At 48.6% G+C, this 26,300-nt stretch overlaps 1 protein-coding gene across 3 annotated transcripts in view; it reads left to right on the top strand.

The window, feature by feature from the left end:
• Positions 1-26,300, top strand: part of DGKG (diacylglycerol kinase gamma) — a 214,559-nt gene that overhangs the window by 91,915 nt on the left and 96,344 nt on the right. For 2 of the 3 annotated variants that reach the window (XM_032171841.2, XM_032171843.2), the window contains 10 exons: positions 485-602; positions 3,780-3,868; positions 7,199-7,315; positions 8,363-8,455; positions 10,831-10,890; positions 13,888-13,967; positions 15,147-15,221; positions 17,759-17,844; positions 22,490-22,579; positions 23,752-23,912. In XM_032171841.2, the coding sequence (XP_032027732.1) occupies positions 485-602; positions 3,780-3,868; positions 7,199-7,315; positions 8,363-8,455; positions 10,831-10,890; positions 13,888-13,967; positions 15,147-15,221; positions 17,759-17,844; positions 22,490-22,579; positions 23,752-23,912 (969 nt within the window). The remainder of the gene's footprint in view (positions 1-484; positions 603-3,779; positions 3,869-7,198; positions 7,316-8,362; positions 8,456-10,830; positions 10,891-13,887; positions 13,968-15,146; positions 15,222-17,758; positions 17,845-22,489; positions 22,580-23,751; positions 23,913-26,300) is intronic. The other variant, XM_032171842.2, reaches the window with a different exon arrangement.

Below are 26,300 nucleotides of genomic sequence, written 5' to 3'. Positions count from 1 at the left end.
AGCACAAAAAGGCTCATCTGCCTTTTAAAAATTATTTATTTAGGATAAAGTCGAAGAGGAGAGATTGGTAAGTCAAAGGTTGTAAACATTTAAAGGAGATAGATGATAGATAGATGATAGATAGATAGATAATAGATAGATAATAGATAGATAGATAGATAGATAGATAGATAGACAGACAGATCAGATTGTTGTTCAGTTTATGCTTCTGCCAGCCATGCGGGAGAGTGTTTATTTTATCCCACATACACATACTTCCATTCAGATGTTTCTTGCTTTTAATATTTGCTAATTTTTAAAACACACGCACACAAAAATTTTGTTTTTATTTGTATTTAAAACAGTAAAAAATATCAATAACTCGTCTTCTGAATATTAAAAAAGAGTCTGATTTAGGAAAAGGAAGAACATGCAAGAGGCAGCCCCTGGCTTCCTCCATCTCAGGGCGGCCAGCTCGGGGTCTCACCTCCTATTACCCCTGCAGGGCTCCAGGGGGGATGGGCGGCATGCCTGGACCATGAAGCACTTCAAGAAACCAACCTACTGCAACTTCTGCCATATCATGCTCATGGGCGTCCGCAAGCAAGGCCTGTGCTGCACCTGTAAGTAAATTTCCTTCAAACCTCTTTCCCCCAGGCACTATCTTGCTCTGCGCATGGTTGGTTGATCCATTGCAGAGAAAATGTTGGTATTTCTGCTTCCCAGTTTGAGGGACCACCCATGTTGTTCCAACAGAAGGAATAAAGCGAGGCCTTCATGTCCTGTTTTTACTCTACCCAAGTCCAACGGACAGGTCTTGGACTATTTATTGTTGGGGGCTTTTTATGAGCCACTGACCCCCTAGAAAAAAATTATTAAAGTCCACAAATAATTTAAAATTTCTCATACTACTTTCAGTTGGGTTTTCTCATCAATATTTATTCTGGGTATGTTCAAAGGAAACTTATTTTTAAAAAATTAATAAGCATTTGGGGCCAAGTATGGTGGCTCACACCTGAAATCCCAGCACTTTGGGAGGCAGAAGCAGGTGGATTGCTTGAGGCCAGTAGTTTGAGACTGGCCTGGTCAACATGGAGAAACCTTGTCCCCACTAAAAATACTAAGGTGCTGGAAAGGATGTGGAGAAATAGGAACACTTTTACACTGATGGTGGAACTGTAAACTAGTTCAACCATTGTGGAAGATGGTGTGGTGATTCCTCAAGGATCTAGAACTAGAAATACCATTTGACCCAGCCATCCCGTTACTGGGTATATACCCAAAGGATTCTAAATCATGCTGCTATAAAGACACATGCACACGTATGTTTATTGTGGCACTATTCACAATAACAAAGACTTGGAACCAACCCAAATGTCAATCAATGATAGATTGGATTAAGAAAATGTGGCACATATACACCATGGAATACTATGCAGCCATAAAAAAGGATGAGTTCACGTCCTTTGTAGGGACATGGATGAAGCTGGAAACCATCGTTCTGAGCAAACTATCGCAAGATCATAAAACCAAACACCGCATGTTCTCACTCATAGGTGGGAATTGGACATGAGAACACTTGGACACAGGGTGGGGAACATCACACACTGGGGCCTGTCGTGGGGTAGGAGGAGGGAGAAGGGATAGCATTAGGATATATACCTAATGTAAATGACGAGTTAATGGGTGTAGCACACCAACAAGGCACATGTATACATATGTAACAAACCTGCACGTTGTGCACATGTACCCTAGAACTTAATGTATAATAAAAAATAAAAATAAAAATACTAAAAGAAAATTAGCGGGGCGTGGTGGCATGCGCCTGTAATCCCAGCTACTCAGGAGGCTGAGGTGGGAGGATCACTCGAGCCTAGGAGGCAGAGGTTGCAGTGAGCTGAGATCACACCACTGCACTCCAGCTTGGATGACAGAGTGAAACTCTGTCTCAAAAACAAAAAACAAACAAAAAAGCATTTTACATTCTGCAAATGCAATGGGAATTAAAACTCTACAGCTCTTTCACTTTTTAATTCCTTTAGTAAAGTCAGAGTGAAAAGGTGGAAAAAACTGCAAGTGGTAGAGGAAAAAGCAGAGAGGAAGACTGGAAAGGTGGACAGGAGAAAGAGTTGGGGAAAAGAGTAATAAGGAGTAGGAAAGAAGGGGACACAGGGAGCGGGAGGAGAAGGCAGAAGGGCTGCAGCAGGAAGGCATGGCAGGCACCAGAGTATGTGGGTGCACAGAGCCCTACCGCCCGCCCCGTGATGTGGACAGCAACACTCAGCCTGAACCCACCAGACACCGGGGAGCTGCTGCTGCAGGGAGGCCCCTTGGCTGTGGTCCAGGTTGAAGTGCTTTATCCAACATGCACGTGTGAATTTGGCAGCAAGTGACCTCAGCCATAAAAGTCACCTTGGCAGAGCTGGGCCCACTGTCCACAAAGACCAAGCATCAACGGGCTAAAGAAGGGGTCCACCAGGCCTGACATGGTGATTCACGCCTGTAATCCCAGCACTTTGGGAGGCCAAGACGGGCGGATCACGAGGTCAGGAGATCAAGATCATCCTGGCCAACATGGTGAAACCCCATCCCTACTAAAAATACAAAAATTAGCTGGGCATGGTGGCACATGCCTGTAATCCCAGCTAGTTGGGAGGCTGAGGCAGGAAAATCACTTGAAACGGGGAGTCGGAGGTTGCAGTGAGCCGAAATTGCGTCACTGCACTCCAGCCTGGTGAGAGGGTGAGATTCTATCTCAAAAAAAAAAAAAAGAAGAAGAAGAAGGGGTGCAACAGTCTGCCCAGTGCCAGTTCAAACCCAGCTCTCACCCACATTTTATAGATCAATCTCATTCCCATTAAGTTCTAGGCCCGTGGGCCTCTGCTGTTCACATAATGGTAGTAAAAACAACAGCAATAATGTGTGGAATAGCTACTCTGACCCAGACACATGATGCTTTACACAAACTGTCTCATGTACTGCTGCAACATCCCTGCAAAGAGAAAGAGAAAGACCGTTTTCTTCCCTTTTTACAGAAAACCCTGAATTTCAGAGAGGTAAAACAATTTACCCAAGGTCATGTGGATTGTCACAGGGGCCTGCCTAGCCTTCAAAAGCCCTGGACTTGGCCGGGTGCGGTGGCTTACGCCAGCACTTAGGGAGGCTGAGGCAGGGGGATCACCTGAGGTCAAGAGTTCGAGACCAGCCTGGCTAACATGACGAAACCCCATTTCTACTAAAAATACAAAAAATTAGCCAGGCGTGGTGGCACGCGCCTATAGCGCCTGTAATCCCAGCTACTCAGGAGGCTGAGGCAGGAGAATCACTTGAACCCGGGAGGCGGAGGTTGCAGTGAGCCGAGATCATGCCATTGCACTCCAGCCTGGGCAACAAGAGCGAAACACTATCTCAAAAAAAAAAAGCCCTGGCCTTTCTATCCATTTTCCAATGTCCTGGGCATGCAATACAGTGGCACTGGCATAGCCAGGAGGATGATGCCACATACTCCCCTTCAGCAAAAAGCACCTTTCTGGGGATGTGTTCCCGCTGCGTTCACTGCCTACAGAGGAAGGCAGTGAGGCAGGTGGAGGTGCAGCCGCAGCAGATAAGCAGGGACTCTGTCCTCCAAGAACAATTAGAGACTGTTTTGAATTTCCATTAGGCAAGACCAGCCCCACATATCCCCTGCCCTTCACCAGCCACCCAAAGGGAGATAGAGGCCTTGGCTAGGGTGGGAGGGTGGCTGGGCCTCTCCTACGTGGCCATTCACAAGCACCTGCCTTGATTTTTTTTCTTTTCAGACTGTAAATACACTGTCCACGAACGCTGTGTGTCCAAAAACATTCCTGGTTGTGTCAAAACGTACTCAAAAACCAAAAGGAGCGGTGAGGTTGGTGACATCTACTGCCTTGTTCTACTGCATGCCTTATCCAGGAAACATGTCCATCAACATGGATTCCTGGGCAGGAAGGGGCGCTGGGAGCTTCATCCAGTCCCTTCTCTGCCTTGAGGACCACATGTAAACCATTCCGTTCATCCATCAATCCATTCAGCACCTTCCTGGTGCCCACTGTGTGCCAGGCTCCATGCTAGGGGGTACACAGGTTGTAAGAGATGTTCCCCAGCCTGCTCAAGAACTATGCTGTCTAGAAGGAGAGACGGGCACGTAAGCAAAGAACAGAATAGTGAGATGTGTGCTACAATAACACAGCTGTGTGGAAGGTACAGTGGAAGCACAGGGCAAGTTGCACAAAGGAGCTGGCATTGCAGTTGTGTCTTGAACACAAATTGGGAGGACTTCATGAGGCATCGAGGAGGACCAGATTCTCCAGGCAGAGGAAGCCTCATGTGTAAAGGCATGAGACGTGGCTTATTCCAGGATTCATACTTAGTTTGGCATAGCTGGGGCAGAGGATGCTTAAAGGGAAGTGGCAGGAGATGCACTCAGAAAGTGGTGAAATCTGGCCTGAAGCAGGTCTTGTGAGGCCAGCTGAGTGAGAAAGGTGTTTTCTGTGCAGCCGGGGGGCCATTGAAGAGCTTCAAGCACATAAAGATGTGACTGAGTTTGTGAATTAGGTTAATAGATCTGAGTGTGATGTGGGAGAGAAATCAGAGGGAAACTCTTCCAATACTTGAGGCAAAAGGCAGTACTGCGCTGAGGGCCCGACTGGGGTGGGATCCACACTCACTGCTCTAGGATGATCCTGTGCTGAGGTCCCCCAGGCCATGCCGGTTATTGGGTATTTTGACTGTCACACTGGCTAAAGGAGAAAAAATGAAGGGAGAGCTTGAGAGGTAATTTGGAAGTACCACCACTAGGACCAGGATGTGGTGATGGGGATGCGGAGGATGAGAGAGGGGAAAAGGTAGGGAATGGCTCCCAGGTTTCTAACTCGGCCATTGGGTGATGCCATTCTCCAAGTCTGGAAATAGACTTACCTTAAAATGAGCGGGGGAAGGGCACTTTGCCTTCCTGAAAAGGGAAGATTACACGGAGGAATGTGAGTCAGGAGACAGCTGCGAGAGTGGTACCCAGCCCTCCTGCAGAAAGACTCCTGGGAGAGAAAGGCACCTCCTAGGATCTGTGTGCATGCCCCATGGACACTGCATGGTCTCTCATCCACGCCTTCTGCACCACCCCATGCACACCCTGCTCCATGTCCATGCCTTTCACCGGGACACATGGTGTACCTGCTGGATGCAGGCCCTAAGCCTGCACTCTGGCCACCTGTCACACAGAGAACAGAGTGAGGCTGATTAGGGGCCGGCAGGGCACACTCACAAACTTCTCAGCCTGCAGGAGCAACCCAGTCTTTCACCATCTCCTCAGATCCCAAAGAGAATGGGAAAGGCAATGTCGTGTTGGGGAAACAGCTCCGGACTTGGGGTCAGAAGACCTGGCTAGGAAACCCTACTTGGCCACTTACCAGCCTTGGAACCTGGGGCCAGTCACTTAACCTCTCTGAAACTTTCATTTTTTCCTCTGCAAAATGGAAATAATAATCTCAGAGCAAATTCAACTGTGGCCATGTAGATGACAGATTAATTAGCAAACCGAGTTCTTTACACCCTCAGAAGTGCAAGGCACAAGGTGATAAGCTACCAACCAAACGTGACACATCTTCTGGAGCAATAATTTTGCCAAAAACATTCTTAGGGGAGGCCTTAAGCAACTTAATTGCTAAGTAATTTAAAACATTTATTCTTGGACCAAGTGCAGTCACTCACACCCATAATCCCAGAACTTTAGGAGGCTGACGAGGGCCAATAGCTTGAGCCCAGGAGTTTGAGACCAGCCGGGGCAGTATGATGAGATCCTGTCTTTACGAAAAGAAAATACAAAAATTAGTCTGGTGTGGTGGCATGTGCCTGTAGTGCCAGCTACTTGGGCGGCTGGGCTGGGAGGATCGCTTGAACCTGGAGGATCGAGGCTGCAGTGAGTTGTGATCATGCCACTGCACTCCAGCCTGGGCAACAGAGTGAGACTGTCTCAAAAAAACACATTTATTCTTATTTAATACAAACCTGGACCGAATCAGGCAAATATTTCATGGGTTTTTAATACTGCACTTGTAGTTAGGCACTCCAGGGTATGTCCCCCACCTTCTCCCAGAGTCCATATCCACTTCCTTCTGTTATTTGGGGTACCATGATGAAAATTTTTGAGTGAGAATTTTAGTGGGAATTCCAGGGGGAGAGAACTTAGGGCTCAGCCTCCCAGATAGTGGGGCTACTAGCCAGCTGCTATTGCTTTAGCTGCACTGACACACACATACAAAAACATTACCACCATTCCCACCTGTTTCCAAGTGCCTAGCCTGCCCTGGTGGTATTTCCTGGTCATGGAGCAGATACAACCAGCTCCCCAGGAAACAGGTGTGAAAAGCACCAATGGACCCTCACTAATTTCTTTGGACTTTTCTCTAACTTCCTTCTAGAGTGCTTTTTAGTCTCGGCTTCACATTACAATCACCCAGAGTGCTTTAAAACATACTAATCATGTGCCCCACCCTCAAAGACTCTAATTTATTTGGTCTGGAGTGTCAGCTGGCTATTAGGACTTCTAAAAGCTCCCCCAGGTGCTTCTAATGGGCAGCTAAAGCTGAGGAAGGAGAAAGGCGTTACCCAATTGTAGGTAGCCCCATAGGGCCAGGACTGTACCAGGGAGGCCCTTCTAAACATGCTATCTCGTTGCATTGCCCCAGTAACCTCAGAGGTGGGACTTCTTATACCAATTTCCATAGGTCAGGGACCTGAGACTCAGAAAGGTCTAAGAACTGGCCAAAGGCCACCACTTCAAAGGGACTCCAGCCAGTTTTGTCTGTGGCCCACCCAAGCCCTCCAGAGTTCCTCTGCACCACATTGCCTTCCAGAAGAGGGCGCATATAAACACATCACTCTGCAAGGAGTTCTGCAAGACAAACAGATGGACTGCCAGACAAGATGCTGCTCAGAGGCCTGCCTGCCAGGGCGACTGAGCTGTTCAAAATGTGACAAAGTGGGTTTTTAATCTACTTTGATTCGCACAATGGCGGTTAGGCAGGGAAGAACCACATCATGCCATTAGGCAAAGCCACTCAACATCCAATAAGCATCCTCTAAATAGGAAACAGTCCCTCTGGCTCCCCCGCATCCCCTCCCAGATCCTTCTCCTCCAGCCCAGGGCCCCGGGCACATGGTTCTGCCATTTTCCCTGGCATCCTTCGCTTCCCTCCCGCAGGTGATGCAGCACGCATGGGTGGAAGGGAACTCCTCCGTCAAGTGTGACCGGTGCCACAAAAGTATCAAGTGCTACCAGAGTGTCACCGCGCGGCACTGCGTGTGGTGCCGGATGACGGTGGGTTGGCGCCCAGGGCGGCCCTGCTTCTTTTCAATGTTTTTTTGCCCAAGCTGCAGCCCAGGAGCAGTGAACATCCAGCCAGAGGGCATGAGCAGAGCCAGGGGAGCAAGGCTAGGAAGGCCCCACAGCCACTATTCAATGCCCTCAGCCTAACGATGCTCCAGTGAATTACCAAGCTGCCTAGAGAGAGGGCACCCCCGAACCAGGGGAGTGAGGACTGCTGAATGAGAAGCTGGCCAGTCCACTGTCTCTGTGGCCTGGCAGCTGGGATCAGCAGGCCCGACTATGAACTTCTTTTACCTGGGTGTCACCTAGGGCCAGGGACACTGACAGAGTGGGAGAAAAATTGGACAACAGGAGCATCATAGGAGGGGGTGCCTGCTCTGAAGGCACATTCCTCAGAGCAGCCCCACTGCCTGGGCCAGAGGTTTGGACCTGCTGCCACCAGCCACAGCACATGCTAGAGTCCACAGCCCCGCTGGACACCCAGAGTGCCACTGGCAGCCACTGAGCTGGCCGACCTGCCTGTCAAAACTCAGTGCCAGCTCTTGTCCTTCTCCCCAGGTATCAGCCTCAAAATGTAGGTTTCTCCAAACCAGACTGCAGAACTCTCAAAATACAAAGGTTGAATCACAAGGTTTACTCTCAGCCATCCATGAGTTTGTTCATCAAGATCTCTCTCCTCCCAGAGTCTCAGGGCCTGGAGAGCACATATCTAAGGGGGCTCTGGAATCAACACGGGGTGCCACACTGAAGGGTCACAGGCCGGCTCATGACCATGTCGCTTCGGTAGCCATGAGCGGCTCTTGGCCTCTTTGCTCGGCCCATGGCAGGCTTTGCACCCTTAACCACACACACATGCGCGCGTGCACACACACACACACACACACACACACACACACACGGCAATGCTGTCAAAGCCAGCAGTGCATCAGGATTTGGGGGAGCACTAGGCAGCTCACCTCTCCCCCAAACCTCTCCATCTTCATGTTTGATGTTTCTTTGCTCACTTTTGCTCACTCTCTTTTTCATGTCTCCCCCCAGTTTCACCGCAAATGTGAATTATCAACGTTGTGTGATGGTGGGGAACTCAGAGACCACATCTTGCTGCCCACCTCCATATGCCCCGTCACCCGGGTAAGGGCTCGTGCCGCGGCGAGGGCTCTAGCCTCTCCGGGTTCTGGTGTCAGATGTAGGCAGCTTCCAGACATTCACATCCCTCCCAGGGCTTCCCTGACAACTCTGGGTTTGTGTTTTCTTTTCTTTCTTTTTTTGCTGTTATTTTAGGTTAGAGAGTACATGGTGGGGTTTGTTACACGGGCAGACACGTCTCGCGGGAGTTTGTTGTGCAGATGACTTTATCACCTGGGTTTTTAGCCCAGTGCCCAGTCGTTAATCTTTTCTGCTCCTGTCTGTTGGGTTTGTGCTTTCAGTATGTGCTTAAAAGAGGTCAGCGCTGCACAGATCGGATTTTGAGAGAAAACTTCTCTGGCCAAACTGTTTCCAATTGCTGGCCACCCCGAATGCCCTGAAGTGACCCATCAAGGAAAGCACATTTGTTCTAAGCCTCTTGCAGGCAGAGCACAGCACAAGGAACCTCAGTCACCACCTATGCATGGCCAGGCTCCCAACCTCCCTCATCTCTGTCAATCTCCCTGCCACATCCAAACCCTATCTCCCTCTACCTCCTGAGTTTGGGTGTCTCAGCCCGATTTGGAAATGAAAGCAGCAAAATTAAGCTCCTTTACCCCCACCTGACAAGTTGTCCCCTGTGTTGAAGACTCCTCTTTCAAACAAGCATCAAACACTTAACTTTGCCATTTTCCCATCTTAAAAATGTTGCAAGTCCCACTCATTCCTCACATCTCACTCTGGACTTGACCAGCTACTTCTTTCTCATTAAAAACCTGAGAAAAAGGCCGGCCACGGTGGCTCATGCCTGTAATCCCAGCACTTTGGGAGGCTGAAGTGGGTGGATCACCTGAGGTCAGGAGTTTTAGATCAGCCTGGCAACATGGTGAAACCCCCTCTCCACTAAAAATACAAAAATTAGCCAGGCGTGGTAGTGGGCACCTGTGATCCCAGCTACTGGGGAGGCTGAGGCAGGATAATTGCTTGAACCCAGGAGGTGGAGTTTGCAGTGAGCCAAGATCACACCACTGCACTCCAGCTGGGTGACAAAATGAGACTCTTTCTCAAAAATAAAAATAAAAAACCCTGAAAAATACCAACATATTGGAAAATCATTTAGCAATATTTACTGTATTGGAATATACAAACTCCATAACCCAACAATTCTCCCCCAGTGCATCTACCTGGAAAATACAAGCATTTATTCCACCAAAATACATGCACAAGAATGCTCATAGCAGCTTTATTCATAACAGTTAAAAACTGGAAACAAGCTAAATGACCATTAACAGGAGAATAGATGAATAAATTGAGGCATATCAGCATCTGGCATTCATAGAATGGGAAACTACATTGCAATGGAAAAGAACAAACTATGCATAGAGTAAAAACATGGAGAATCTCAAAAACATAATGCTGAGCCAAAGAAGCTAGACTCAGAAAAAGATATGCTCTATGAATCCATTATATGAAATTCAAAAGCCAGGCAAAACCCATGTGGTATCAGGAGTCACAAAAGGGTTATGCTTGAAGAGGTAGTTATGAGGCCATCCCCATATACAAAATTCATCAAGCTGTACAATTTAGATTTGAGCATTTTACTATAGGTGAGAAAACCTTAATAAAATAAACATCAGAAAAACAAACAAATTAAACAAAACCAAGAAAAATGACAATATCATATCATTAGATAGTGCTCAGCAGAAGAGCCAAGTCTACGGCCGGGCGCAGTGGCTTACACCTGTAATCCCAGCACTTTGGGAGGCTGAGGTGGGCAGATCACGAGGTCAGGAGATCAAGACCATCCTGGCCAACGTGGTGAAACCCCATCTCTACTAAAAATACAAGAAAATTAGCTGGGCATGGTGGCATGCACCCGTAGTCCCAGCTACTAAGGAGGCTGAGGCAGGAGAATCACTTGAACTCGGAAGGCGGAGCTTGCAGTGAGCCGAGATCACGCCACTGCACTCCAGCCTGGGGATAGAGCGAGACTCCATCTCAAAAAAAAAAAAAAAAAAAGAAAAAAGAAAGAAAGAAAGAAAAGCCAAGTCGCCAAGTCCGAGATTTTTCTTCTCGGAGCTCAAGCTTCTAAATCAGCCAAGTGGAATTCTGCCAATCTCAGTGCTCCCCACTATGTCCCTTGCCTCAAAGGTAAAGTCAGCCCGTGATGTCATCACTGGAGGCTTGGAGAATCCTAGAAAAAGTCATAGGGGTACATTTCTTTATTTAGGTCAGAAGCCCCATGTTGAAAACCTCGTCTCCGTACTACACTAGCTTTCTGATCTCTTTCTTTGTATCAGCCATTTGTTTTTCATCTGATCTCTTTCTTTGTATTTGGCTTCTTTTTCCAAAAGATGCTTGTCTTTCCTTTGTTGTCACAGGACAAGCCAGGTGGGAAGTCTGATGGCTGCGTGTCCGCCAAGGGCGAACTTGTCATGCAGGTACCTCATGAGCTCTAAATCCGATTGCACCTTCTGAGTTGTTCCAGGGCTGTGGCGGGCAGGATGGGGTTCGGGTTCTATAGAAAAGCATCTCAGCATTTGCCTTCTCATCTGACTAATTATACCACCCAGGAGGGCATTTATTTGTGGCCTCTGGTGTTACCTTTGACAGCCACACTGTCAGCAAGTGGTGAGAGGAAAGGTTGGCTGATCCCATTGCTGGTCTTATTGGGCTTTATTACTATTTTAGGAACAAGTTACATAAAACTTTAATATGCAGATGTCCTAAATAATAACAAAGATGTGGCCTAAAAATAGACAATGGGTTTTTCAAGATTGCCAAGCTGTCTCCAGAACATGATCTGCCAAAATGAAGCTAACCAGATCTAAAAGTTCTTCTTAATCCTTAAATGTATACTTAAGAACTCATTTTTTTACTTGGGTTCAGCAATGAACATTTTTTGTGTCTTCCACAGAGTTCCAAGGAATGCAGGGAAGGCAGCCTGGTGAGGAACAAAGAGTACTAGAAAAGGAAATAGAAAACCAGGGCCTCCTCCTCTGCCTCTGAGCCTTAAGTTTCCTCCGCTCAAAGGAGACACAGTAATCCCTGCCCTGCCCACCTTGCAGAGGTGCTGTGAGATTAAATGAGAACATACAGATTCATGTGTTGTGAAAAGTAAAAGGCTGGGTGCAGTTGCTCATGCCTGTCATCGCAGCACTTTGGGATGCTGAGGCAGGCAAATCGCCTAAGGTCAGAAGTTCGAGACCAGCCTGACCAACAGGGTGAAACCCCATCTCTACTAAAAATACAAAAATTAGCCGGGCGTGGTGGGAGGTGCCTGTAATCCCAGCTACTGGGGAGGCTGACAGGAGAATCACTTGAACCTGGGAGGTGGAGGTTGCCGTGAGCCGAGATTCTGCCACTTCACTCCAGCCTGGGCAACAGAGGGAGATTATGTCTCAAAACAAAAAAAAAGAAAAAGAAAAGTGAAACATAAGGCCGAATGCGGGGAGAATCTTAATATGTGAGAAAGCTCTAGACACCTAGAAGGGCACAAAGGTGGGAAACACACACAGGCGCACACACAGCCACACCCGATACATGTATGCCAGTTGTTTAGGGCAGGCAGCCATCGGGTTGTCCTGCATCTGTTCTGATGGGGCAGAGCCCACACTGTATGGTTGGCTGTTAAATACGTTGAGTATCATCTCCAGAGGTGAGGAATTATTCCTCAGCCTCCAAGATGCTTCTGAGCATCACATCGTCACCCTGGGCAGGTGAGACAAATGCTACTATCCTTTTCAAACAACATGGCACTGTGTTTGCTGGACTTTTAGCTTGAGATCTGGAAAAGCAGGCATTAGATATTGAATATGGAGCAGAGCTGCACATCCGCATTGGTGTATCCTTCCACTGAAGCCACAAGTATTTGCTGAGCACCCACTCTTGTGTCTGGTGCTATAGGGTCCTTGGTAGTAGGGTTACACACACCCCACTCTGCTCCCAAAACATTTTAAATCCAGTTGATGTTTTGAGTCATTTATCTAAGAAAGTAAAAAAATAATAATAATACAAATGAACAACAAAAGAAACTCCAGAAGATAGTACATGGTGTGTTTGCTTGCTTACTTGCTTGCCTGTTTGTTTTTTGAGATGGGGTTTCGCTCGTCTCCCAGGCTGGAGTGCAGTGGTGAGATCTCGGCTCACTGCAACCTGCACCTCCCAGGTTCAAGCGATTCTCCTGCCTCAGCCTCCCGAGTAGCTGGGATTACAGGCACGTGCCACCATGCCTGGCTAATTTTTGTATTTTTAGTAGAGACGGGGTTTCATTATTTTGGCCAGGCTGGTCTTGAACTCCTGACCTTGTGAAGCGCCTGCCTCGGCCTCCCAAAGTGCTGGGATTATAGGTGTGAGTGATCATGCCCAGCCAGAATTTTTTTTTGAGTTTGCAAAGAAGGAAGTGGGCATTTCAGGGCATGGAACAGGAGAAGAAACAAGCACGAGCAGACCCATGGGTGGGAATGCAAGAGACACACTCTAGACTTACTAGAGGAGCAAGAGCAGGACTTGGCTGCACCTGCAGCTGACGGTTAGCAGGAATTAGGAGACAGCAGTAGAATAGGGCTAGACTGAAAAGGCCTTTGATTCCAGGTTAGGAGATTTACATTTTATCCACAAAATCCAAATCCTCCTTTAATAACGAGATGTCATTACAAGTTTTTGGGCAAGAGTGGCATGGCTGACCTGCTGTCCTGGGAAGGAACTGTGTAGGGATGGCGTGCAGGACTTACCTAGGGTGGGAAAGGCGCAAGCAGCATGGGGCTGTGGCAGCTGCCAGAGGTAAAGGGACATTTCAGGGAAAGACTTGGCAGGACAAGACCTTCCTTGGATGGATGGATGAATAACAGAAACAGGGAACCAGGAGAAAGGCCGAGTTTCACAGGGAGAGAAGATGGGTCATGTATGAGGCATGTTGAGCTTGTACTGATGGTGAGATGTGCAGTCGACAGTACTACCCACTGGCCAGTAAGAAATGTGGGACCAGGGTTCAGGAGGAAACTGGGGCTGGAAATGAGTGTTTGGAAGGCGCCACGGTGGAAGCGGGTGGTTCACTCTATGAGTGCCATTTCGCTTACGCGTAAGATCAGACGGCCGTGCTTTCTAAGGCCATATTCAGCTGTGTCTCCCACAAAATTTAATCTTGTTCTGTAGGTACAAGACCACATCATTGTTGAATGATTTGAAGCTACAGCACCATTGTCCCATCGCTGATCCCGACCTCAAACTCTCATTTCCGTTAACACTACTTAAAGGCCATTCAAACAGGAGACGCTTAGCTACTTAGCCCCTCAGAAAATTCAGCCAGTGGAAAAACACCTGACCGCCTGCCCTCCTGCTTCTCATCTGCCTCTCCGAAGCTGTCTTGGCTTCAACTCTCATCTCACCCCACTTATTGGATGAAGCAGAGCTCATTTCTTTTTCTTTTACCCTTCAAGTACAAGATCATCCCCACCCCGGGTACCCACCCCCTGCTCGTCTTGGTGAACCCCAAGAGTGGAGGGAGACAAGGAGAAAGGTACGTTCTCTTCTGTTTCAAAGTGGAGCAACTAGGGCAACATGACTCAGGCCCTTCCTCCCCTTGGCAGGAACACAGCAGGCTGTGGAAACAGGCAGACTCAAATCCCAGCACTGCCACCTGCCACTTTATGACCTGGTCCAAGTGACTTAATGTCCCCGGGCCTCGGTTTCTCCCTCTGTAAAATGGAGATAATTATCATTCCTCCTCTCACAGGTGAGACTAGACACGGTGCTTAGCCCACGGCCTGCCACGTGAGCCATTATTAAGACCACTAGAGTTAGACCACGCTGAGATGCCTGTGCCTTTCTTCTCAGATCTCTTGATTTAAGAGATGATGGGGGGCCATTGATTAGGACCTCCTGGGCTACCATCACCCATGAGAAGCCAGTGCATCCACCTCATCAGTTTGCTGAAATGCCCAGTTCAGTGGAGGCTAGAAATTGCTAAACAGCACAGGAGGACAGAGGGAATGGTTAAAGCAGCTCTGCCTCCCAATTCCGGGATCATTAACAGATGGCACCGTGCTCTGGAATCCAGGTTAAAAAATAATAATTAGTAGAGTTAAAGCAAGAACTATGAGGACCCCCATCCCCGTCCAAGGGGCAGGACACCCCTCCTGAACTGACCTGACAATTCCAAGCTGGAGCCAGGAAAGCAGGCCCGGGTGCAGTCACGGCCTCTCAGCACCCCTCCTCCCCCACAGCCCAACGCCACCTCCTGCATTTCCTCCTGATCCCAGGACTGCAGGGGGCCTCTCCCTGGGGAGGAGGGGGGTCCTGTGATGCTTTTGTACAGTCTGCAGAGGGCAGAATCACACTGCCTAGACCACACAGAACATTTGGGAGAAGGTCTCTGTGAAGGATAAAGCTTTAGAATGAAAGTTCTGTTCTCTGGGTTTCTCTGCCCTGTCCTCTTTGTAAGGGGTGATGCTTCTGGGCTTAGAAGCCGGATTCTAGGTTGGTAGTTCAGCCTTGAACCAGGGGTGATAACACGGGTGATGCCAGGTGGAGCCTGGACGCCAGGGTCAGCAGGCAGTGCCCTCCCCTCCGGGGTTTAAATGAACCCTCATCCCTGCCACCAGTGGGCTCCAGAGGTGTTCGCCCTAATGTGACTTCTCACGATGACATATTCCTTCTCTGTCTCTCTCTCTCCCTCCGTTTCTTTTTTTTTCCATAGAATTCTTCGGAAATTCCACTATCTGCTCAACCCCAAACAAGTTTTCAACCTGGACAATGGGGGGCCTACTCCAGGGTATGGAGATCACAATCTTTACCTCTTATTTCTACCCCTCCCTTTTAAACTCCAATGAAGATGCCTCTTTTGTCACCTTTTTTTTCTGTCGTCTCTCAGCTTGTCCCTTCCTGCCATTTTACTCCCTTTCTCTGCTTTTTCTCACGTCTTACTCTGACTCCTGGAGATACTCAGGATGCCCAGGAAGGATAACTCTGTTTGAGAAGTGGCCTCCTGTAGCTTGTCCTAGAAAAAGTTGTTGATTTTATAAGAGGGGAAAACTGCACGTACCTTTCATTTGATTGACAGGAGGAACAGGCTGGTAAATTATTTTAACTTATTTGCAAGGCTCTGTTAGCTGGTGTCTTCATACTGAATCATCAGAGAAGAGAAAGTTTTCTTATCATTGTCAGTCAGCAGTTTGGAAATCTAGACAGTGACTCGGAGTTCTGCCTTGGTGTTCCGCTGTGGGGTCATTTTAGGATCGAGACAATTACTTGTTCAATGGAATTACTCTTGTTTTCTAAATCATTCGATTTTGAGGTTGTTTTGCTCCTTCTGCCACTTACTCATTGGCTATTCTCTGCTCGTTAGCGTGGGGTTGTAAAGAGGCCTGGTGGGAGGCGTGGTCCCTGTGTCTGCAGCTAATGGTGAGCTGCAGACTCACCTGGTCCCTGTGATGCTGCAGACTCACCTGGTCCCTGTGATGCGGCCCCTCCAGCACCTGGGCTATTAAGCCGGGAAAGCCTGGGCTTCCTCCCAGTCCGGGCCGGTGCTCGAGAGCCCCCTGCTGGCCGGCCCCGGACCCGGGGCTGTCTGCATACTCTGCGCCGGGCTTGCCCAGCACACAGCCACTTGGCCCCACCTCCAAACCGGGATTTCTACTCCGGGTTCAGCAAGACCCCTCAGAGAGGTTGGAGTAAGGACTCTGAAAAGAGAATTTGACCCTGTCTTTGGCTGGCTGACACCAAAGCTATTATTTATGGCAGCGGTAGTACAAGGCCCAGTTAGAAAGAAACGTAAGTGCAGATTCAGTACTCCTGCCATGATTTACCTGTAAAACTAATTTCAGAACAGAGCCCACCTCTGTATACCACTGCAGTTGCCATCACAGTCACCATGATTGCCGTCACTGCTGAACAGCACAGCCTTGTGACGGAGCAGCCCCCCACAGACACCTTTACCAGCCCACTGTCAAAACTTGCAGACAGTCCTCCAGCTTAACCTCATGTATTCTAAATTGTTTTCATCTGAGATGACGAGCCAGGTGGCTACTTCCCGGGCTGATGCACCCTGAGGGTCTCTCATGTGCATGTCACTCTGTAATCAGACAAGCTGCCTAGCTGGAGGGAGCCTCTGTTCAGAATTCACTTCCCGTCGTCGGAGAGCAGAGTTCTGCAAGAGAAGTGGAAGAGAAGGAATGTGTTAATTTGCCTACACATGCATCAGTGATTCTGAAAGCTCCAGGGCTCTTTTCAGACCACCAGCCTGGGCAGATTGGAAATATTGACCTTTGGCTTCCCAAGTTCCACCCCCAAGGTGTCCGCAGGGCACATTCATTCTAAAGCAGAGGTTCTTAACTTTTTTGTGCCAGGAACCCCCTTGGCAGTCTGGTGAAGCATATAAACTCCCTCTTGGACTATTTCTTAATGCATAAAATAAAATAATAAAAGGTGACCAGGGAAGCCATATCAAAAAATAGTTATTAAAACACTAAAATTAGTGATATGAGAATATATGAGCTTCACCAATACATTAAATAGGAAGACCCAGAAGTGGGTCTAATAACTACCGTAAATTCTAAGCAGTGATGAGCATGGCGGTGGTATGAGGCATCTGCCACAACCGTAATGAAACACTAACATGGCTGCGATTTTGACTGCTGACAAAGTCATGGGTACCGTTCAGACCTCTGTGGGTTGTTGCCTACATGCTGAATTGAAGGAAAGACTACTAATTTCAGTTTGAGCTTAGAGAAAATAAGAATGTAATATTTTCTCCTCCAAGTTCATGGCCTCCGAATCTGATCCACAGAACACTTGGAGGTTGATGGACCGCAGGGTAAGCACCCTGCTCTCCAGGGTTAAGGCTCCTGAGAAGAGAAGAGCATCACTCCACTCACTGTGGCCTACAGGAGAGTGAAGTGAAGATCCAGCAAATTCGGTGCATCTCGCTTACCAGGGCGGGTGTCAGGACAGAGCAGGCAGGAGAGCCCAAGAGGAGTGAAAACACTGGGGGCTATTTGTATTGACGCCAAAACTCTGGACTCCTCTGCGTAACTAGTACAGAATTTCTAGAAAACCGTTTTCCATTTGTGGAGTCAGACTTCCGAATGTTGAGTCAGATTCTCCTTGCACAAGGATGGCCCCCTTGGCCTTGGCTCCATATTCAAGGCACTGCATAGTAACTTCTGGTTTCAGAACATGGAGTGACCCTTTCAACCGCAAAAGGAATCGAGGTCTTAACATACTCCTGGGGAACAGGGCAGACTCTGACTCAACGTGAATCGGTCAGCCGCAACCTAGTAACAAGCCCATTTTGGCCTTTCTTCTTCCCAGGTTGAACTTTTTCCGTGATACTCCAGACTTCCGTGTTTTGGCCTGTGGTGGAGATGGGACGGTTGGCTGGATTTTGGATTGCATTGGTAAGCATGGGCTGAGAGGGCCTTTGCTGTTTATCTGTAGTAAGCATATTTACAATCAGCAGAAGGCAATAAAAAAGAAAGAGGCATGGAGCCATGTCTGTTCATCCTTATATCTTCCCCTGAACCAACACTTGACTAAATATTTGCTTTGGGTGGACAAAAAAAATAAAGAAATAAGACAATGGAATGATTCCCTCCGATACAGAGGTAACAGTTTAGTTTCAGGCCTTCCCTGTAAAGCAGATCTGTCATGGCTGGGGTTTGGGCAGTGGCAGGACAGGCCAGATTTGGGGGGTGGGAGGACAGGAGTGGAATTCTGGGCAGATCCTTTGGGGTTGGTAAAGGCCAGAGAACTAAGCATAGATCGTAGCCTGGGACAAATGAACACCCGGATCCTGAGCCCAGAAAGTGCATCTACAAAGTACAGATCAGTGCAAGCAAAGAAGGACCACACTGAGCTGTGTCCACTACAGTAACCTAGATAAAAAGGCCCAGGCTGGAAGGCTGGTAGCCTGAGTTCTACCTAGCTCTACCTGGATCTGTGGGTCCTCGGACACATCAGCCCCAGTAAGTGATGGAAACTGACTGAAATTCTGGGATGGAAGCAGAGTCAAGATCTAACCCTACAGAACCCAGACAAACACTGCAAAGTGTAATATAAGGACAAGAAAGCAGCCGGGGGAGCACTGGGGAGGACAGTCATCAAAGTCAGAGACTGGGCCCTGAGCAATGAGCCCTGGTCTTTCCATTCTTCATCCCACAAATGCTGCCTGTGCTCCACGATGTGTCAAGCTCTCCCCCAGGCACTGGAGATACAGCAGGGAATGAACGGACAAAAATTCCACTTTCATGGAGCTCACCGTGTAGAGGAAAGAGACAGGCAATGAACATTTAAATAAGTGAGACACAGTATGTCAGGAGGTGTTTAAAATACAGCAGGGAAGGGGCACAGGGAGCTCAAGGCTGCAATCTAACACCTCACAGAGAAGACAACTTTGGCATGGAGATCTGGAGGAGGGGTGAGCCAAGTGGATACCTGAGGAAGGGCAGTCCAGGCAGAAGGAACAGCAAAGATGAAGGCCCTGCAGTGGGAGCAGGCCAGGCTGCTGGAGGCAGGCCAGCATGGCTAAAGCAGAGTGGATTCGAGAAAAGCTACAGAGGATGAAGCAGAGGTGATGAGGGGCCAGGTGACTAGGACATATAGGACATTCTATGGAATATGGCTTTTATACTGGGAGGGTCCGAAGACACTGGATGGTTTTGAGCAAAGGAGGAACATGACAGATTAAGAAAAGAGGGCAGAAGTGGGGAGATCAGTTCGGAGGCCACTGCAGCACTCCAAGAGAGAGATGTCCAGGGCTTGGACCACAGGAGAAACAGAGGGGTGGTGAGAAGTGGCCAGCTTTTGGATATCTTTAGAAGGTGAAGGCAATACTGTTTGCTGACAGACTGGATGTGGGAGATCAGAGGAAGAGGGAAGTCAAGGATAAGCCAGGACTAGACCGTGACCAGGGCAGAGAGAGCTGTGCCTCCGGGGGCTATAAGTAGACCACCTAGCTGGGTGAGAAAGCTGCAGGACCGTACACCTGCCACCCGCCACTCCCCCGGTCGCTTTGGTTGCCATGGACACAGCCCTGCCAAGCAGCCACCCACGCTCTCCTGTCACCTTGGGCTCTAGAGTTGTTTGTGGGAGGAGGGAGGAGTCCTCTGGGAGCGAAGGAAGGAAAAGCTGATCCGCAGAGGGTGGATGGCTGCGGTACCGGACTACTCACACGGCTCCCTCTCCACCACGAGGGAGAAAGTAGGCTTTGGTGGAGAGCTTTATGCAGTTCATCCACAGACGACACAGGTGATAGAAGCTGCTCAAAACAGAAAAAAGGAAGATCACAGAAGGAGGAAGAAACATTAGTTTTTTTCACAGGTTAGTGACCCAAAGAGTAAAAAGCAGAAGCAAAAGGGATAACTGCGTAAGATACTCATCCATTCACTCATTTCAGCACTTGTTCAGTGCTCTCCAGCGCCCCCACATGGTCCCCTCTCTGATCTGTTCTCTCGCTACACCCATGGTGATCTTTCCTGCATGTCACTGGGTGCGTGGTGTGCATAAAGCACACTAGTGGCTTCCATTATTCTTAGGATAAAGACAAACCTCTTGAAGTAATCTACAGGGCCCTGGGTGGTCCAGCTGCTGCACACCCTTCCAGCCTTATTTCTACCTCCATCCCTCTCCATCTGGACTCAGGTCCCGGCCCATCTCTCAGACCCCTGGGCATTCCAGTCTCCCTTGCACCTCAGGGCCTTCACACAAGTTGGCCACCCTGTCTGCAGTGCTGCCCCAGCCTTCGCTCAGTCAGCTTCCACTCCAGATCTCAGCTGACATGTGGTTTCCTCAGGGGAGCCTCCCCTGACACACCCACCAGCCTCAGCCACCTTCTTATAGGACAGTGCTCCTCTGTTTTCCAACGTGAATGTGAAATGATGCATTGTCTCCATGGATTCCTCATTATTATCTGTCTGTCCCACTGGACAGTAAGTAAGCACCATAAGAACCCAAGCCATGGCTTTTTTGCCCACTCTCAGAGCTGGAGCACCTAACACTGCATCTGCATATAGCAGGCTTCAGTCGATATGTGTGAAGATGCTGTGAGAATGAGACCCAGTCCCCTTCAGGGAGGTTACAATACATTCAGGGAACAAACAAGGAGATAATTACAAGAGAGTACAATGAGATCATTTCTGGCTCTAAGGAAATATTCTGACGAGGCACCAGGTCCAGGCTGGGGCAACTAGGGAGGGCCTCCCAAAGGCAGCTTCTGAGCTGAGCCACAGAGAGCTTTGTGCTTTAAGGAAGTGAAAACACTTGAGAATGGTTGACATGTTGTGTGGGAGGCAGGATGTGCAGAAGGATGAGGCTAGGGAGAAAGGCAGAGCCTGGTTCCTGGGCCTACTGTGGCAGGCTATGGGGCCATGGGGAGCCACACAGCCCCGTCCCAGAAGTGAAAGCAGCGAGCCAGTGTGAGGGGCTGTGGCTCGTGGACTGCCCTTCTTGGTGAAAGCGTGGGTGACACACTAGGAGGGTGGAACTGGAGGTGGAGAGAGCCGAGAAGAGGCTTTTGCAGCGATACCAGTGGGAAGGAATCATACCTGCACTCAGGCATCACCATGGGGATAGAGAGAAGAGATTGCTTGGAGATCTATTAAGGAGATAACACACAGAATGTGATATGTGAATGAATGTGTGAGGGAAAAGGAAAAACCTAGGGTGGCATACAGGTTTCTAGCCTCAACACCATAAGGACAGTTGACCTGCCGAGGTGGGGACACAGAAGGGGCAGACACAGGAAACAAGAGCCTTCTAGGCAAAGGGAGCCGACTGTGCAAAGGCAGGGAGACAGTGCTCTGATCACAAGTTCTGAGGACAATGAGAGAAGCCATTGCATTGCTCCACTCTCTATCTCCAGCCTTCCAGTGGCCATCTCAATCCTGGGTCTTGCCTGTGCTCAGCCATTTCTGATATAGGTCAGACAACCTGGAGGACCTATGAGCTCCCGGTTTGCCAGGGCAGCCCTAGCTTGAGCCTCCCCTGCTGATTCCTGCATCTCTCCCCCCGCCGCAATCACATTGCTCACATCCAGAGGCACCATGCGTGCTGAGGTCTCATGGAAATACCCACCCACCCCCAAGACTGATGGATGCCTGTGCCCTCTTCAGCTCTCCCAGCCTAGGCAATATGCCACCGTAGATCTGAGGCCAGATGAAAACATGTTCTGTTGTGCTTTCTCTGATGGTTCTGTCTGATGTCCTTCACAACTATCAGAAGAGGAATGATTAGGAATCTGTGTCATTGCAATTCTGAGAGGTGGCGAAGTGACAAACTCGTTGTGGGGGCCAAATAACACCTGGAGGTTTTGTTCGTTTAGCTAATGTTAGTTTTTAAACTTTTAAATTTGAGTGGTGAAAAGTTGAAGGTGAGCATCTTCAGCTTGTCCAATGTCCCACTATTCCCTAGTGTCCTAGCCCCACCAGTTTTACTAATCTGTATACCTGCCTAGCCCCTGAAGAGAGGAGGGGAATGGACTTGGAGCCATAGAGATCTGGGTTTGGATCCTGGCTCTGGAATTACTTTCCCTCTCTCCCATTCAAGTATTGACCAGGCCTGGCTCCTACAATCAGATGAGATTGAGCGTGTTCAGGGTAGAATGGTTGTAGACTACTTTCCCTCTGTCAATCTCAGTTTCTTCAGCTACTTGAAGGAGGATAATACCTTACAAGTTTAGGCTGAGGAATAAATGGAGTAAGTGCTGATTATCATTAAGGATTAAAAACATGAAACTTAATGTTTTGGGGTGTATGCTGCCACCCCAAAGGACAATTTAGGATGAAATTTGAATAAACATGTGCAAGTTGCAGGGATACAGATTTAGCTCAATATAAAATACAATTGGACAGATTTAACTCAATTAGTGGTGGTTAACACGCTGCAGATGGGATAGATGGCTTTAGGAAGTAGTGTGTTTCCCATCAGGGTGGTATTCAAACAAAGAATGCTATGGAGGGGTTCAAGCATCAGATCAGGGATAAAAAGACAACTCAAACATTCTACAGTCCCATGGCATATGGTTCTGTTCCTCTGTGTGTCTTGCAGATAAGGCCAACTTTGCAAAGCATCCACCAGTGGCTGTCCTGCCTCTTGGAACAGGAAATGACCTTGCCCGTTGTCTCCGCTGGGGAGGAGGTGAGTCTGCATGCTAGTGGTGCTACCCTGGGAACAGGTGTTCCTGTTTACAGAGATGCTCTACAGAGCTAAACTGAACTTATCCTTTTATGGATCACATTCCACAGTGTAATACTCAACTCTGCAGTCATGTCAAGTCCATGACCCTTTCTCTGCCCTCCATCCCATGCTGAATCTAGAATAGAAGCCCATCTTCTGGGCTCTGGGAGCTTTTTGCTCCCTCACCCCCATGTTTACTATCATCCTGAAACCATCAGCTTAGAGCCTGCTTTCCCCAGTAGAAAGCAATCAACTGTAGCGTAAAGACAAAGACTCATGTGTCCCATCCCCAGAGTCCCATCCAAGAAGGTGCTCACTTAGATGTTTTCTGTGTGAAATTCCCTCTCCCACAAATGGTTGATCTTCTGAATTAGGACTAAAACTGAGGACCAACATGCTACATCTCCAGTTACTTACGGTCACTAGAAGCATTCAGATTATCCTAAGCCCCATGGCTGTGGGCCCTCATTTTGAAATATCCCTGAGAGGAAACACAGAGTGGTGACCAGTTTATAAGGCAAGGGGCAGAGAACTTTGCAAACTGCTGTAGCCCCCATGGAGTTGGGCATGTGCCAGAAAGTGGAGAAGTTCAGCTCAACACATGGAGCAGACAGATCAGGCTGCCGGCCAGAAAAGGGGTGGGGACTCCAGATGGCTGATAATTCAGAGAATGAGTCAAGACCAGGCAGTGCAACGGTCAGTGTTCAATGATCAGCCATGCTTGGTGGGCAGTGTCAGAGCAAGCAGGACCTAGGCCTAGGGGCCATCTTAAAATTCTGCCTGCCACACTGTCCGTCTCCCACATGACACAGCCCAGAAGGATCTGCTGTTCTCCCATGCAGAGTCCCAGCCATCCAGCCCATCGCTTCTCCAGGGTTTGCTTCACTTCAGCTACATAGGCCTGTGACCTTTAGCCAGCACCCACTCCCTCCCCTGTCCCCAGCCTCTGATTACTTTCAGTTATCCTCCCCTTCTCTGTGGCTCAGGGAACATAAGTGTCTCCAGCCCACAGACACAGTGGGGAGTCCCCTAGTCACAGATGCCCTGGGCTTACCTGCCCTCACAACTACCTGTGCATTAGCAAGAACACTGCCTTTCTGCTGCGGTGGCAAATGCAGTGCTGTCCTCCACAGGTTATGAAGGGGGCAGCTTGACAAAAATCCTGAAGGACATTGAGCAGAGCCCCTTGGTGATGCTGGACCGCTGGCATCTGGAAGTCATCCCCAGAGAGGAAGTGGAAAACGGGGACCAGGTCCCATACAGCATCATGAACAACTATTTCTCCATTGGTGTGGTGAGTTGGTCAAAGATCACCTTTCCGCATGGAGAGAAGCGCCCAGGAAGGGTTCTAGCCTTCTGTTGTCCCCTCTGGGTCCCTAGTGTCTACCTGTCTTACCTGCCCCCACAGCCCTGACTTGGGTCCAAGCATTTTGAAACTTGGCCTGAGTGTGGACACCCTGACTGCACCCCCGCTTTATTCCCCATCTCTTGTTTAGGGAGTAAATTCTTTCCTCTGTCATTTTAACCAACACAGGAAAAGACTGAAAATTTTTCAAAAGACATATTTATTCCTTCTGCAATTTGTAGCGGTCATAGAAAAGCAACACCAAGAAATAACCAGGGGACAAGGTTGGTAGGAAACTCTCACATGAGCTTCAGGAACTGGGAATTCTGATCCTCAAAGGAGGACCATGTGGTCCCAAGCTGCCTTGCCTGGCTTAGCACCCAGATTTCCTTCTCTCCTATTTTCTCTTCTCTCAACCCCATTCCACACTCACTCCATGTGCTTCATAAACTTCTAGGGGCGTCTCCTCCCAGCTGACCCCTTAGGCTGAATGCCGTGAGCCTCCCTGATGCTCCCACAGCCCTTATGCTCACCCCATTCATGCACACTCTGCATTAGATTGAAGGAATTGGTTTAATTTACTTATCTGGTGCCCCCCACCGCCATGCACACACACACACTCCTGCAGTGCAAGGACAGCACTCTGTTCCTTTTTCATCCACTAGCCCCAGCACATCTAGTGTAGCTCAGCTTCTGGTCCAAAGAGGATTGGGGTGGGCACTGCTTCCCAGGCTGCCGTGAACAGGATCAGAATGGGAGGGGACAGATCAATCATTTCTATAAATGAAGCTGGGGGTTGGGAGGGGATGGGGGTGCAACAAAGACACTAGCATTTACTTTTTTTAAGAATGACAGAATTGGTCAGGTGCGGTGGCTCACGCCTGTAATCCCAGCACTTTGGGAGGCTGAGGCGGGCAGGTTGCCTGAGGCCAGGAGTTCAAGACCAGCCTGGCCAACATGGTGAAACCCCATCTCTACTAAAAATACAAAAATTAGCCAAGCATGGTGGTGGGCGCCTGTAATCCGAGCTACTCGGGAGGCTGAGGCAGGAGAATTGCTTGAACCTGGGAGGTGGAGTTTGCAGTGAGCTGAGATCACGCCACTGCACTCCAACCTGGACAACAGAGCGAGACTCTGTCTCAAAAAAAAAAAAAAAAAAAAAGAATGACAGAATTATTGAACTATTTGTTCTTTTTTTCAACAAATATTTATCAAATTTATTCCCTAAATTTTATTTTAAGTTCAGGGGTACATGTGCAGGATGTGCAGGTCTGTTATGTGGATAAGCATGTGCCATGGTGGTTTGCTGCACACATCATCCCATCACCTAGGTACTAAGCCCAGCATCCATTAGCTGTTTCTTCCTGATGCTCTCCCTCCCCGCACTTCCCCACAGGCCCCAGTGTGTGTTGGTTTCCCCCTTGTGTCCATGTGTTCTCATCGTTCAGCTCTCACTTATAAGTGAGAACAGACACTAGCATTTATTGAATACCTGTGTGCTCTCCGCAGTGCTAGGCTGTACTCCTGTCCTCACAGGAGTCCTGCAGGTGTCATTATCCCACTCATCTCACTCTACAGATGAGGCTTCGAGACCCTTGACTCGCATGGCAGTGCCTTGCTCTGGAGCCAGGTTCTCTCCCCTCTGTTCCCCTGTCTTTGGAGTTGTGCTGCCCAGTTTCACATGCGTGTGAAACCCTCCAGACTAATCCTCTGCCCCAGACTCTGTGATACCTGCACTCCTCAACCATCCTCAGCTGTGTTTCTTTTTAAATTTTGGTATTTTAATTTTTTTTAAAAGGAAAGAGAAGGAGAAATGATAGGTGGCTTGAGGGGATAGCAAGTTTAAGTAAAGGGTGTTTTGTTTTGTTTTTTGTTTTGTTTTGTTTTGAGACAAGAGTTTCGCTCTGTCGCCCAGGCTGGAGTGCAATGTTACGATCTCAGCTCACTGCAACCTCCGCCTCCCAGGTTCAAGCGATTCTCCTGCCTCAGGAGTTGGGGTTACAAGTGTGCATCACCACATCCAGCTAATTTTTGTATTTTTACTAGAGACGGGGTTTCACCACATTGGCCAGGCTGGTCTCAAACTCCTGATCTCAAACGATCCACCTGCCTCAGCCTCCCAAAGTTCTGGGATTACGGGCGTGAGCTACCACGCCCAGCCTAGGTTTTATCTTTTTAATAAGAAGGCTAAATAGAGAACCATGGGAGAAGAAAGGATTAAAAATAATAATACCTTATATTTACAGAAGGATTTAAAATTTACCATATTCACAGATATATTCTGAAGGGCATTATTATCTCTATTTTATGAGTGAGAAAACAGAGACTCAGATTAAG

This window comes from Hylobates moloch, unplaced genomic scaffold (assembly GCF_009828535.3).
Source record: "Hylobates moloch isolate HMO894 unplaced genomic scaffold, HMol_V3 SCAFFOLD_13, whole genome shotgun sequence".
In the NCBI taxonomy this organism is placed as follows: domain Eukaryota; kingdom Metazoa; phylum Chordata; class Mammalia; order Primates; family Hylobatidae; genus Hylobates; species Hylobates moloch.
This window is presented reverse-complemented; position numbering and strand designations above follow the sequence as displayed.